This window comes from Microtus oregoni, unplaced genomic scaffold (assembly GCF_018167655.1).
Source record: "Microtus oregoni isolate MIOR12 unplaced genomic scaffold, Mior012 000048F_ref0000485, whole genome shotgun sequence".
NCBI lineage: Eukaryota > Metazoa > Chordata > Mammalia > Rodentia > Cricetidae > Microtus > Microtus oregoni.
This window is the reverse complement of record NW_024543222.1, coordinates 660626-674997: the sequence shown is the minus strand read 5'-3', so window position 1 is coordinate 674997 and position 14372 is coordinate 660626. Positions and strand designations below refer to the sequence as shown.

General features: G+C 49.7%; 1 protein-coding gene across 1 annotated transcript in view; it reads right to left on the bottom strand.

Moving 5' to 3' along the window:
• The window catches only part of LOC121436164 (E3 ubiquitin-protein ligase RNF213-like), a 95665-nt gene that overhangs the window by 16554 nt on the left and 64739 nt on the right, over positions 1–14372 (bottom strand). Inside the window, 14 exon segments of the mRNA XM_041635871.1 lie at positions 4–85; positions 807–1049; positions 1752–1862; positions 2572–2694; positions 3474–3664; positions 3867–4077; positions 5242–5353; positions 6634–6733; positions 6824–6993; positions 8186–8368; positions 8489–8589; positions 12513–12633; positions 12963–13144; positions 13396–13608. Of these exon segments, the coding sequence (XP_041491805.1) occupies positions 4–85; positions 807–1049; positions 1752–1862; positions 2572–2694; positions 3474–3664; positions 3867–4077; positions 5242–5353; positions 6634–6733; positions 6824–6993; positions 8186–8368; positions 8489–8589; positions 12513–12633; positions 12963–13144; positions 13396–13608 (2143 nt within the window).

The following is a 14372-nucleotide window of genomic DNA, read 5'->3' as shown; positions in this document are numbered from 1 at the left end:
TACTGTACCAGTGGACACCTTCCAGACCCGTCCAGCCCCTGGCTTGAACCAGCAGGTCTTCAGGCATTGTTGGGAGGAAAGCATTCTGAAAGACCAAATCAGGACAGGTCAGGATAAGTGACAATGTGGCCTTAGAACTATGGGCCAGAGCAAGGAAGGCCTTGATTTGTCAGCCTAAAACTATTTATCAGGGATGCCTGTGGTGGCTAATCTTGGCTTCAGTCTGATGGATCTGGAATCAGCTAAGAGATAAACCGCTGGGCATACAAATGAGGGATTTTCATAATGAGGTTATTTGAACTGGGAACAGCCACACGAAATGTGAGTGGCATCTTTCCATGTGAGAGGACGTCCTGGGAAAGCTTTGTTCTTTGCCTGTTTCCCTTCCCATCGTGCTGGCAAGTTCATCTACTGCTTATGTGTTATTGAAGAGTTCATCTGCCTGTTGCTACTGCTGCCATCTGTAAACAACATCAGTGTCTCCCCAGGAATCCTCTGGGCCTTCAGTGTCAGGTTGGGACTACAGAGGCCTCATGAACTGAGCAGCTCTGGAGCTCGCGGCCTCTCCAGTGTGAAGACCGCCACAGTTGGACTACCCAGACTGTATCACTTATTTCAGCCTAATCTGAATACTACAATGCTCAGAAGTCTCGGGGAGACAGCAGAGGGAGGCCAAGTTCCCACCCCCACTGTGGGCAGATGGATTAAAATAAAACACATGGGTTTGACGGTTCCCAAGTCCACAGGTTTGCTGTCCACAGGGACGAAGCCCTGAAGATACAGAGGGAAAACTGAAGTGATCTTACTGCCATGTTGGCCGGATCGAAGGCCAAGTTCCTCAGGGGCGCCAAGACTCTGTTTTGTCCGCACAAGAATATGATTGCAGCATGGACGGCCATTTCAGTCACTGTTCCTTCCAGGCTGCTGTGAGCAGAGCTGGTCCGCAGCAGGGGCAGAGCATTATCCACTAGCGACTTGGCAAAGCAGCCAATGTCAGGAGCGGAAAGGATCTTGCTTTCCTCAATGAATTCCTTCATAGCCTCGCATTGCTGATGAGGAAGATGTTTTAACATTAACATGTTTCAAAACAACATTGTAGGGCTGGGCACAGTGTACACGTGTGAGCCTTTGGGAGGCAGAAGTAGGAGAATCAGAAGTTCAAGTTTAAAACTAGCTCAGACTCCATGATACCTTGTATCAAAAAGCAAAGAAACAACATGCCCCAACATTGTACATGGGTGTGATAATGCACATGTGTAGTCCCTGGACATGGAAGGAGAGGAAGGAGGTTCATGAGTTTGAGGATGGCCTGGCTCAAAAACAGAAACAAAAAAAACAGACCCACTGAGATGCTGTGATCTGCACAGACCCAGCATGCACAGTGCCATCCCAAGGACTGCAGAAAACACAGAACAACACTGAAATTTCATGGTTTGTGCCTTATCATCCACATTTTAATAGCAAACATCAAGGTAAATGTGGATGAACGATCACAGTTGAAGGACAGTTCCTCAGAGAAGAGACCTCACATAGAAACAGTTCCATGTTATCTTATAGTTTTGAACTCAATTTTAGTTGTAATTCTGCAAGCTTTGGGTTAAAGTGAAAATAGGTCTTCCATCTAGTAAGTAAGGTTGAAAACCTCTATCATAGAGAATTATGGGCCTAATTTGTGTTTGTGACTTTAATTCAGAAATCCCTCTCAGAGATGAGGTTGCAGACACAAAGCCCTGCTGTGCTGGACTGCTCACCTCTGGTTTTGGATGGAGGGAGGTGTTGCGGGAATGGTACATAGAAGCCACCTCTCTGTACAAGGCCAGCAGTAAGTAGGCCGTCTGCTGGGCTTCGGGGCTTCCGCAGGCCTGCAAAGGCAAAGACCTCAAGTGAGGTTCAGAGGTCACATAGCTCTTCTCAGGCCCTTGACCCTGAACATATCTGAGGAAGGGGAGCATCTTCTGGCCACAGCTCTGGGGTTCCGTGGTTCACGCACATTGCTAGACAGCCAGCATTTGTCCCCTTGGTGACTGTTTCCTAAGCGGAGACAGTGTCTGATTTCCCTTCTCAACACAATGGCAGAGTGAGCAGAGACTCACACAGGCAGAGAGAACAGTTTGAAGGTAGGAATAAAACCCTGGCATCATCCTCAGAGCAGTCAGGAGCATGTGTGAGCCACGACTCTCCAGAGGAACTTTGTGAGGAGTGCCGGCCTCCTTCAGTCCTGAGTGAGCCTGGAGCAGCTGCTCACCAGAGTCTCGGTACCGCCAGGCCAGCTCAAGTGTCACTACACACGTTCCAGCCATAGGCTTCCCTTGTAGGGCAGGAGGCAGGCACATCTGATTGCTAGTGCAGTGTTACTCTAGGGGCTGCTCAGTTGCACAGTCTATTGTTTGACATATGTGAAGGAAGATGCAGGCCTCCAGGGAGTCCCTCCTGGAACCAGAGAGAAGTCCAGACGCATCTTACCGTCAGTCAGCCCTAATATCCAGGGTACCAGAGAGAAGTCCAGACGCATCTTACCGTCAGTCAGCCCTAATATCCAGGGTACCAGAGAGAAGTCCAGGCGCATCTTACCGTCAGAGCAGCCCCAATGTCCAGGGTCTTGCACTGGAGCACAGCTTTGCCCACTGCATCACGAAGAGCCTTGTATTCGTCACCATGTACTAGGTACCGGTCCATTTGGCTCGGGTCGTCCTTCTGCAATCCCAGAAGTACAGAGGGTTAATCACAGTGGGATAATGAGAGGTATTTTGCAAAGAACTCTAGACAGACAAAAACACCAGATGGTCCCCCGAAACATGGAGGTGGCTGAAGAGGGACCCCTGCTGACTCTCTTTGGAGTTATCTGAGTCTTCTGTAGCCTGGATGTCTGGGTGGGGCCTGTGCGGACTTTGTAGCTGCTTGCTTTATCCACTCGCAGCATTGCATCGAGCCCAGGTGACAAAAAGTTTGTCACTTCTAAGCCCCAGTGGGAATGAATATGATGATAATAAAAATAAGAAGACCAGGATTGTTAGTGCCATATTACAGTGAGGACTGACTTCTGTGCTCCAGGAAAGGCACAAGAGTGAGACCTTAGAGCCTTGTGTCTCAGTCATCGCTCTTAGCTCTGCCTTCCTGTTCTCTTCCAGCTGCCAGAGCTAGAAAGGACACAGTTTTCTGTCAGGGCAGAAACATTCATTTACCTTCTCTGTATCCAGCTACATGAGAAATCAAACCTGAACACACCAGAACTTCACATACACGCACGCACACACACACATACATACACGCGTGCACACACACACGCACACACGCACGCACACACACACCAATATCCCCTGCTGTAGGGTGGTTTAACTCATGCTGAAGTAGAGGCAATGCCCATTTCCCATCTGGATGGGGAGGGTTCAGGTGAGCAGCACAGTCCAGGCAGAGTCTGCTGCAAACAGGGCTGTGAGAAGCTTGCCCTTCACGCCCAAGACCCTGCTCCTCACCTGCTGTTCGACGACACCCCTGGGAAACACCCACTGGCATGGATGGCCCTGGGTGGAGAAGCTCTGCACGAATTCCATCCCTCGCTGACTTGCGAGTTTCCTCACCAGGTACACACGGTGCCAATCATTCTGGACGCGGGTGCAGAACTGCTCAACATGCTTCAGGAAACAGTGCTTATCTTCAGACAGCTCTGTGGGGTTGGGGAGAGAGCAGGTGAGGGACGGTGGGAGGACATCAGAAAGCCAGCCAGAGGCCCCGAGACTGCTCTTTACAACCCCCTGGTGGAAGAACACAGAGGACAGGGTTTGTGGAAGAGGACAGCAATATCCTAAGAATAGGTTTCCATAGATCCCGAACTTCTGAGGTCGAGCATCTCTGTAGAGCACACTTGCCTGAGCCTCCCTGAAGCTCCGAGAGGAAGTCAGCAGCCAGGTCAAGGCAGAGGCGGACTCTGGCCACCTGCTGCAGGTACTCCACCGAAGCTGTGCTGGCAGGCTCTGGGCCTCGCCTTCCGGGGGAGTATGTCCTAAGGAAATGGCCTTCCTCTCTCAGGTCCCGCTTGTGACTTCTACAGCCTGCCCTTGTCTTCTCATGGATGGAGTCCTGAGGGGTGAGGGATACAGAGAGTAGGGCGTCAGTCTGCATCAGCAAAGCCCCGTGTAGAGCGTGGGAAAGGCAGTCGCATGGAGAGCAGCAGTGCACCTTTTTGGGACTCATGGAAAAGTAGCCTTCCTGTCTGTGTCAGAGCAAGATGGGTGAGAGCAAGCAAACTTACAAGGGGAAAGGTGAAATTAATATGGGGATGGTAGAAAGTGTCCATAGTGATGAGCTGAGGGGAACCACGGCCAGTTCTGTGCTACACTCCGGGCTGAGGTGCTTTTGTCCTTTGTAGTGAGTGGCAGTGCATGCGTCACCGCCTGGGAAATACATCACTGGAACTCAGCTGCGCAAACTTCAGAGTCACTTACAGAATGAAGACGACTTGGACATCACTAAGTGCTATCGCCCCACAGTGGCCCCTGAGGGATAGGAAGTACTGACAGACCATCAGGCAACTCACGACTGTACCCCCACTGTAGAGGGCAGTCACACAGAAGGACGCATCTCTGTTGTACTGACTAGAGTGGCATCCTGTTGGCTTTCAGAAATGCTTTCTCTGTATGAACTGCGTGGGTCACAGTTTTCAAAAGAAATGCAGGGACAGCTGCTTTGGGATGTCTTTCTGTACGCTGTGGATATGTGTTGCGCTCGTTGCCTGGTAAAGAAAGCTGCTTTGGCCGTTGGCAAGCCGGATAGAGTGAGGTGGGAAATCCAAGCAGAGATACAGGAGAAGGGCAGAGTCCGAGAGACGCCAGCAGATGCCCAAGGAGCAAGATGCCAGAGTACTGGTAAGCCTGGCAATTACAGATTAATAGAAATGGGTTAATTTAAAAAAAAAATATTTATTTATTTATTTATTATGTATACAATATTCTGTCTGTGTGTATGTCTGCAGGCCAGAAGAGGGCACCAGACCTCATTACAGATGGTTGTGAGCCACCATGTGGTTGCCGGGAATTGAACTCAGGACCTTTGGAAGAGCAGGCAATGCTCTTAACCACTGAGCCATCTCTCCAGCCCCAGAAATGGGTTAATTTAACTTTAAGAGCTAGTTAGTAGTGAGCCTGATCCATCGGCTAAATATTTATAATTAATATAAGCCTCTTAAAGGTTATTTGGGAACGAGCAGGCAGGAGAGAAAGCTCCATTTACAGACAGCCGTCATACCTCCAGGCAGTTGATAAAGAGCAGGTACAGCTCTGTTTTATCTTCTGTTGGGAATGCTCTGTTCTCTATCTGGGTCAAGTAGTTCTGGATGTAATCCTTCACCTCATGGAAGCTGTGGAAAGAGACACAGGGTTCCTGCTTATGTCAGTTTATGGGAAACCCATACCCCACCCTCTGTAAGCTCTAACCCCAGACCTAGTATGCACCAAACAAGCACTCTGTCTAACTGCATCCCTAATTCCTGGAGTCTTTGGGTGAGGGGGGACAGTACACATGATTTGTGACACCAAGCACTGGTCATTTGTAAACTCTTGCACTATTGGTACATTTTTATTGTAGAATGTCCTGGGAAAAAATACCCCATAATATAGAGTCATTAATTAATATCATCATGGATCTGCACAGAAAGTGGATCAGCTTGTGGTAGAGGATACATAATGTCTAAAATTTAAATTCTGACTTAATATTTAAACTGTATTATTGGCAGCAAATACCATAGTGTTTAGCTGAGACAGGATCACTCTGTTCTCAGGAAAATGCCCGTGGGCCCAGCTCTGTGCTCCTGAAGCTGCTCTTCCACCAACCTGAAACAAGCAGCTGGTTCCTAACTCAGAGTAACTCCACGTGACTCTAAGGTGACCCCTGTGCTCTGCTGTGCCCCTGGGGTCCATGAGCGCTTCTGGCCCCACAGAACAGTGGTTCTTACCCTTAAGGGTCATGGCGTAGGAAAGCAAATGCATGAAACTTGTATTTCCACAGCTCTGTGTGCTCAGTGGTGAAGAGAACCAGGACTACGACTCCAGACTGTCTACAGCAGCCTTAAGGACGCACTGCAGGCACCCAAAAGGCTGGGAGTGCCTTGATAGGATTCTAGAAAGAGTTGGGGCTTGGGACCATGTGGCCACTTGGATAGCTGCAGCCCTGACTCAGCACATCTGGCACAGAGGAAGGGATGTATCCTACTCCGTCTGATCTACGTACATAGCCACATTCAGTGGAGCACAGGAAGTGGGGGACAGCAAGCCACGTGTCCCACAGTTAGGTTATAGGAGCTGGGGCCAGAAGCACACCCTGGCTTCTTCATAAGTATCACTTGCTGCTGGGCCCTTCCATGGCCTGTGGGTACTGTGGGAACGCCTTGAGCCAATAGTCTTTAAGATACTGATTCACTTTGGGTGTGGTCACATGTACTATATATACAGATGTAAAAGCCTGCGTTGTCCCTTGGCTGCTGGATTCAGTTCCAGTTCCCTGCTCACTATAAGCACACAGCCTTCAAATGAGCTCACACAGAAGCTGCTTCTCCGGACCATAACAGTTTCCAGCTGTAATTAGCCAAGACACAGTCACAAAAGGCCAAGGGAATCAAAGCTCCAGATGAGGGCCACTGACCTGTACTTGAGAAGCAGTTTTAGGAGCACAGAGCGGATGACAGGAGTCTTGTCGACGACATCGTTAAATGGAGACAGAGACTTTGTGTGTTCACGATGCTCTGCAACCAGAGAGGGCGCTGTGGTGCACATCACGGTATACAGTTGAGCTGAAATCTGGGTTTTACATTTATGGGAAGCAGACAACTCACTTTGGGAAGCGTCTCTCAGCAGTTCCTCTTGAATGAAGAGCAAGGACAACAGGCTGTCAATCACGCTATCCTGAGGAGGGGTGTCATCTTTGAAGCACATGGTGGAGACCAGGTCCACGAAGAAGCTGTTACACATGTTCCGGAACTGGGCATGCTTCTTGATGGCTTTGCTAGGCGCGGGGGGGGGGGGGGGGGTGTTGAAGAATCACTTGTAAGAGTGTGTTCCCAACCCTTCCAGACAGGGATGTCTGTGAGAGTGTGTTCCCAACACTTCCAGACAGGGATGTCTGTGAGAGTGTGTTCCCAACACTTCCAGACAGGGATGTCTGTGAGAGTGTGTTCCCAACACTTCCAGACAGGGATGTCTGTGAGAGTGTGTTCCCAACCCTTCCAGGCAGAGTGAAGTTGCACAGTATTTTGCCTTAAGGTTTATTTGACCTTGAACTCATGGCCATTCTTCTGCGTCAGTCTTCTAACTGCTGGGTTTACAACTAGGCTAGCTTTTCTGTTTGGAATCAATAAATGATATGAGTTACAATGGTCAGAATGGTCTTTAGCCTGTAACAGTGTCAGTATTGCTTTTAGGAAGACGGTAAGTGTTTGGACCGCTGGGTGTCCTAGAGTGTGGGGAAGAGGGGAACAGGGTCTGGACTGCTGAGGCCTCTGCTTGTCCATCTCCAGAAATCTGGGCTACATCTGCCTTCATCCTCAGTCAGAGAGTAACAAGAAGACAGATGAGGATCTGGGCAGATGGTGCCACTGGTGAAGGATGTCCTTGCACCTCTCATCTCAGCAGTAGGGCTCTGAGGAGAGTGGCAGGAGGGTCCTAGAGCTCACTGGCTGGTCAGCGAAGCAGAGTCGAAGGTTAGGGAGGTGTTGGTCCCAAAAGACGAGGTAGAGAGCGATCAAGAAGATAATCTGATGTTTCTATGTGCACACATGTTCACATTCATTTGCAAACATGGACACCCACCCACATGAACACATACATACAAGGAGGGCTAGGGTATGGGTCAGAGGCCGGGCACATGCTGAGCCTGCATGAGTCTCTGGGTTCCATCCCCAGCGTTGCTCCAACCCTCCCCACTAAAAGATGCCGAGCCACAACTACATGCTTGGTTTTCTCTTGAGGATATTATTTATGACTTTCTGGTTTATTTCCCCTGAGTTTGCTGGCTCCATGTTTGTGCCTGTCTTATTTGGGAAAGGAATTTTGAGGCAGATGTCCAGCAAGGCTTGCTTCTGAGAGTTCTCTGAAGCCAGCCCTTGGACTCAGGGAAAGCTGACCAAAGGAAGATTGGCTTCTTCAGAGACCGCATAGGAAAAAGAGAGGAAGGAAGCTTATGAGAAAGGGCGTCTTACCTGTGTTCCCGGGAAACAGTTGGTGAGAACTGGTCTGACAAGTCAGTTAAGCAGTAGGGGCATATCATTTGCCCCGGGACGAGCCAGGTTTTGATGCAGGGCAGACAACATATGTGATCGCAAGGCAGACAGACAGGGTCCTGTGCATCTCCCAGGCAGATGTGACAAGGCTGAATACCAAACCTACAACCAAGAAGACAATCAGTTGCAGAGCAGAAAAACTGCCTGGAAGGAGCGCTCACTTCCACCCCAAGTGAAGGTGTAGAAGAGCTCGCTCTTGGAGTCTTGTCCTGCACAGCTCACCTGCTGAGTGTCTTGCTGACTTTGTCCTTGCATTCACAAAGCATCTTCATTACAGCCACAAATGGCCTGTGGGTCTTGAGGTCCGAGTTCTCTTTAAGACACTGAGGGAGAAGGGCAATAGTGAGCAGTGAGGGGGCCTGAGACTCAACACCATGTTCTCAGTGACTGATGACATGCAGTCCCATCCTGACTATGTCGTGCCTACAACACTAGGCTCCTGTGATGCTTCTCTTAGCAAGTTCAGAGAGTTTTGTGGGCTCGAGAAGTGTTTTGGCATTTAAGAGCAGTGGTTTGAATCTCAACCACCTGTATTCCCAGTTCCAAGGACCTGACACTCTCTCTGGCTTCCTTGGGTATTAGGCATACACATGGTACACAGACATGCATGCAGGCAAAACAGAAAAGCCATGCACATAAAATATAAATTAAGTATGATCAGACATGGTGGTGCTTGCCTTTAATTCCAGCACTTGGGAGGCAAAAGCAGGCAGATCTTGGTGAGTTCAAGGCCAGCCAGGTCTTCATAGTGAGTTCTAAGACACCCAGAGCTACATAGTGAGACCATGCCTCAAAAAAAAAAAAAAAAACAAAAACAAAAGGGCTGGAGAGATGGCTCAGAGGTTAAGAGCACTGACTGCTCTTCCAGAGGTCCTGAGTTCAATTCCCAGCAACCACATGGTGGCTCACAACCGTCTGTACTGAGATCTGGTGCCCTCCTCTGGCGTGCAAGCATACATTGAGGCAGAATGTTGTATACATAATAAATAAATAAATCTTAAAAAAAAACAAAGAAAAAAACAATCTCACATTTAAAATGCCTTTAAAAATTAAAACCAAAAATCATTACAGTATTTTATTTTTCTATCTGTATAAACTCAGATAACTCGGATTATCAGGTTTGGTGGAACTGCTCTCCAAGAGTCTTCTTAGTTTCTGTGACTGTGCTTATATATGCATGTCCACATGTGTGGAGCCTGGAGGATAGACAACCTCAGCTGTCACCTGTGCATGTCCACATGTGTGTGGAGCCTGGAGGACAGAGAACCTCAGCTGTCACCTGTGCATGTCCACATGTGTGTGGAGACAGGAGGACAGAGAACCTCAGCTGTCACCTGTGCATGTCCACATGTGTGGAAACAGGAAGTCAGACAACCTCAGCTGTCACCTGTGCATGTCCACATGTGTGTGGAGACAGGAGGACAGAGAACCTCAGCTGTCACCTGTGCATGTCCACATGTGTGGAGACTGGAGGACAGACAACCTCAGCTGTCACCTGTGCATGTCCACATGTGTGTGGAGCCTGGAGGACAGACAACCTCAGCTGTCACCTGTGCATGTCCACATGTGTGGAGACTGGAGGACAGACGACCTCAGCTGTCACCTGTGCATGTCCACATGTGTGTGGAGACAGGAAGTCAGACAACCTCAGCTGTCACCTGTGCATGTCCACATGTGTGTGGAGACAGGAGGACAGAGAACCTCAGCTGTCACCTGTGCATGTCCACATGTGTGGAGACTGGAGGACAGAGAACCTCAGCTGTCACCTGTGCATGTCCACATGTGTGTGGAGCCTGGAGGACAGACAACCTCAGCTGTCACCTGTGCATGTCCACATGTGTGTGGAGCCTGGAGGACAGACAACCTCAGCTGTCACCTGTGCATGTCCACATGTGTGGAGACAGGAAGTCAGACAACCTCAGCTGTCACCTGTGCATGTCCACATGTGTGTGGAGACGGGAGGACAGACAACCTCAGCTGTCACCTGTGCATGTCCACATGTGTGTGGAGGACAGAGAACCTCAGCTGTCACCTGTGCATGTCCACATGTGTGTGGAGACTAGAAGACAGACAACCTCAGCTGTCACCTGTGCATGTCCACATGTGTGTGGAGACGGGAGGACAGACAACCTCAGCTGTCACCTGTGCATGTCCACATGTGTGGAGACAGGAAGTCAGACAACCTCAGCTGTCACCTGTGCATGTCCACATGTGTGTGGAGACGGGAAGACAGACAACCTCAGCTGTCACCTGTGCATGTCCACATGTGTGTGGAGACGGGAGGACAGAGAACCTCAGCTGTCACCTGTGCATGTCCACATGTGTGGAGCCTGGAGGACAGACAGCCTCAGCTGTCACCTGTGCATGTCCACATGTGTGTGGAGACTAGAAGACAGACAACCTCAGCTGTCACCTGTGCATGTCCACATGTGTGTGGAGACAGGAGGACAGAGAACCTCAGCTGTCACCTGTGCATGTCCACATGTGTGGAGACTGGAGGACAGACAGCCTCAGCTGTCACCTGTGCATGTCCACATGTGTGTGGAGACTAGAAGACAGACAACCTAAGCTGTCACCTGTGCATGTCCACATGTGTGTGGAGACGGGAGGACAGAGAACCTCAGCTGTCACCTGTGCATGTCCACATGTGTGGAGACTAGAGGACAGAGAACCTCAGCTGTCACCTGTGCATGTCCACATGTGTGGAGACTGGAGGACAGACAACCTCAGCTGTCACCTGTGCATCTCCACATGTGTGTGGAGACTAGAGGACAGACAACCTCAGCTGTCACCTGTGCATGTCCACATGTGTGTGGAGACAGGAGGGCAGAGAACCTCAGCTGTCATCTGTGCATGTCCACATGTGTGGAGACTGGAGGACAGAGAACCTCAGCTGTCACCTGTGCATGTCCACATGTGTGTGGAGCCTGGAGGACAGACAACCTCAGCTGTCACCTGTGCATGTCCACATGTGTGTGGAGCCTGGAGGACAGACAACCTCAGCTGTCACCTGTGCATGTCCACATGCGTGTGGAGCCTGGAGGACAGACAACCTCAGCTGTCACCTGTGCATGTTCACATGTGTGGAGACTGGAGGACAGACGACCTCAGCTGTCACCTGTGCATGTCCACATGTGTGTGGAGACAGGAAGTCAGACAACCTCAGCTGTCACCTGTGCATGTCCACGTGTGGAGACTGGAGGACAGAGAACCTCAGCTGTCACCTGTGCATGTCCACATGTGTGGAGACAGGAAGTCAGACAACCTCAGCTGTCACCTGTGCATGTCCACATGTGTGTGGAGCCTGGAGAACAGACAACCTCAGCTGTCACCTGTGCATGTCCACATGTGTGTGGAGACGGGAGGACAGACAACCTCAGGGGCCATCACCACACTCATCTCACCCCCCGTTGTTAAAAGACAGTGTACTAATCATGACCATCTAGAGAGCCCCAGGGATGTCCACCTTCCCAATGCTGGGATTACAAGTACAAGTCACATCTGGCTTTTATGTGTGGGTTCCAAGGATTGAACTCTGGTCCTCTACTGAACCATCTGCCGAGTTCTGACTGTGCTTCTTTCCAAAACACAAAATTCCCAACTTCGGAATTTTTCCCTATTCATTTTTTTAGACAGTACCCTTTATGTAGTTCTGACTATCCTGGAACTCACTATGTAGGCCAGGTTGCCCTTGAACTCACATAGCTCCACCTACCTCTGCCTCCCCAGTGCTTGAAATAAAAAAGGCAAGCACCACCACCACCTGACTCCCCTATTTCTCTTTTAGGGTCCTACCTCCATATCATGAGACATTGTGATTTGTAAATAATAATGTAATGACTGGCTGTGTATGTATTACTAACCTTTAAAAGAAATGTTAGTTTTGGGGAATCAAACCTTTGCTTTAGAATAATCTCTAGAAGGAGGCTGGAAAGATGGCTCAGCAGTTAATAGCACTGGCTTCTCTTCCTGAGGACCAGGTTTCGGTTCAATTCCTTGCACCCACATGGCAGCTCACAACCCTCTGTATCTCCAGTTCCAGGATATCTGACACCCTCACACAGACATATTCAGGCGAAACACCAATGTACATCAAATAAAAATAAATTATTAAAAAAAGAATAATCTATTGAATAATCGTAAGGTTTAGGGAAACAGTGCTGCAACCAGAGGAAACTGTCAAGGGAGGTTTCAGCTCTCCATGCTGCTCAGAGTCGGGCAGACCTTACTGAAGCCCAGCACTCACCTTGTCTAGTAAGAAGACATGCTTGGTTACCAGCTGACTCAGCTCGGGAATCTGGCTTTCAGTCTCCAGGAGAACATGCTCCACAAAGAGCGCAATGGAGAAAATGCGGTTCCACAGGGCTCTGTCAAAGAAGGAGTTAGCCATGAGCTCTGACAGGGAGCCAGAGATACAGGAGGAGAGAGCACGGCTGAACAGAGGCTGGAGCTAGAGGTGAGGCGGTCCGAGGGCTCTTTCCCTGCACAGCCCTGTTCCAGACAGTGCCCCACTCTTGCCCACACCAGGGCCATGGGAGACCCAAGCCATGTTCCATACCTCAACACACAGTGGTCCTGCAAACTCAACACAAGGACAGGTCAATGAGGTCTCTCTGCCCACCCTCTCAGCAGGCTGTAGGATTTGGAAGGTCCCAGGGTGAGCACGGAGTGCACTGAGCAGGCTCTTGCTGCTCACCTGACCTCCTGGACGGTGTTTCTGGTTGTGTTCCCACAGCCCCGCAAATACTCTCTGGAACAGACAAGCTCCAGCGGCGTGGCCAGATTCTTCACCATCTGTAACCAGGCCTTGGGACTCGGCTTCAGGATGTCTCCCGTCAGGACTTCAACACAGGCCATTGCTGCAAGCGCATCTAGTGTCTGGAACAAGGAGAACTGGCAGTTGCCCAGCAGGGTCCTCTTCTCCATCACCACCATTCAACACATTCCTGCATCCTTATTCCCAGTGTGTTGTGGGCCCAGGCTTGTCAACTATTCCTCCATCACACTGCAGATGGGCCCATAAAGAACCTCCTATGGGGACAGGGCTCCATAAGCCCTCTGCTCACAAGGTGGATGGGATGCGCTCACCGAGGGCAGGCCCAGCTGGCCCTCCCCGGGGGGACCCCTACCATTTCACTCCCAGTCCAGCTCGGCTTCTGTGCAGCTTCACCGAGACTTCTCAGGACCCGGGGCTGGATAGTCAGCACTCTGGAGAAGTTCTGCAGCCGCGTCCTGAAGTGCTGGTAGGCAAGGTGCACCCAGGGCAAGGAGAGCCCTTCCTCAGGCGTTCCTGAAGTCACTTGGAGCTCATGGAGACAGGACCACAGGGCCATCTGCAGCAACTGGAGACAAAAGCAGTTCAGTACAGAGTTGTACATTATGAAGACATGCTTTTTCTGTGGAAGATCTTAAGTATTCTAAAGCAAGTTTTTAAAAAAAGTTGATTTAATCTGTTAGCTCATGTGTCTTCAGGACGATGACTACCTGGCTGCTTTCTGGTGGAGTTTTATGGTCATTTCGCTCAATGGCACTCGAAACTGGTATGCCCACTAGTCTTATGCCAACTAGACACAGCTAGAGTCATTGGAGAGGAGAGTCTCAGTTGAGAAAACACCTCTGCAAGATCAGGCTGGAGGCAAGTCTGTAGGGCATTTTCTTTTTTCTTTATGTATCCCTTGCTGTCCTGGAACTCACTGTGTAGACCAAGGCTGATCTCAAACTGCAGAGATCCCCCAGCCCCTGCCTCCCAGGTGCTGGAATTAAAGGGGTGTCACCACCACCTGGCTCCCCCATTTCTCTTTTAAGGTCTTAGACACTGCATTCCATCCCGACATCCACATTTATTCTATCAGCAGGTGGTTTATTAAGTCTCACAAATCGAACAAGGCTTGATCCATAATGATTCTAGGAAGAACTACATTAACCTCTGACCCTACAGGTTATAGTATGTTCCCAAATTTATACCTACGCAATGAGGTTTGAAGGTTTGGGGCAGTCAAATGCATCAATCCAGGGAATTTTATTTTTATTTTTATTATAATTATTATTTTTATTATTACTGTTACTATTGGTTTCCTGTACCCTAGCGTGCTCCTAAACTTGCTTT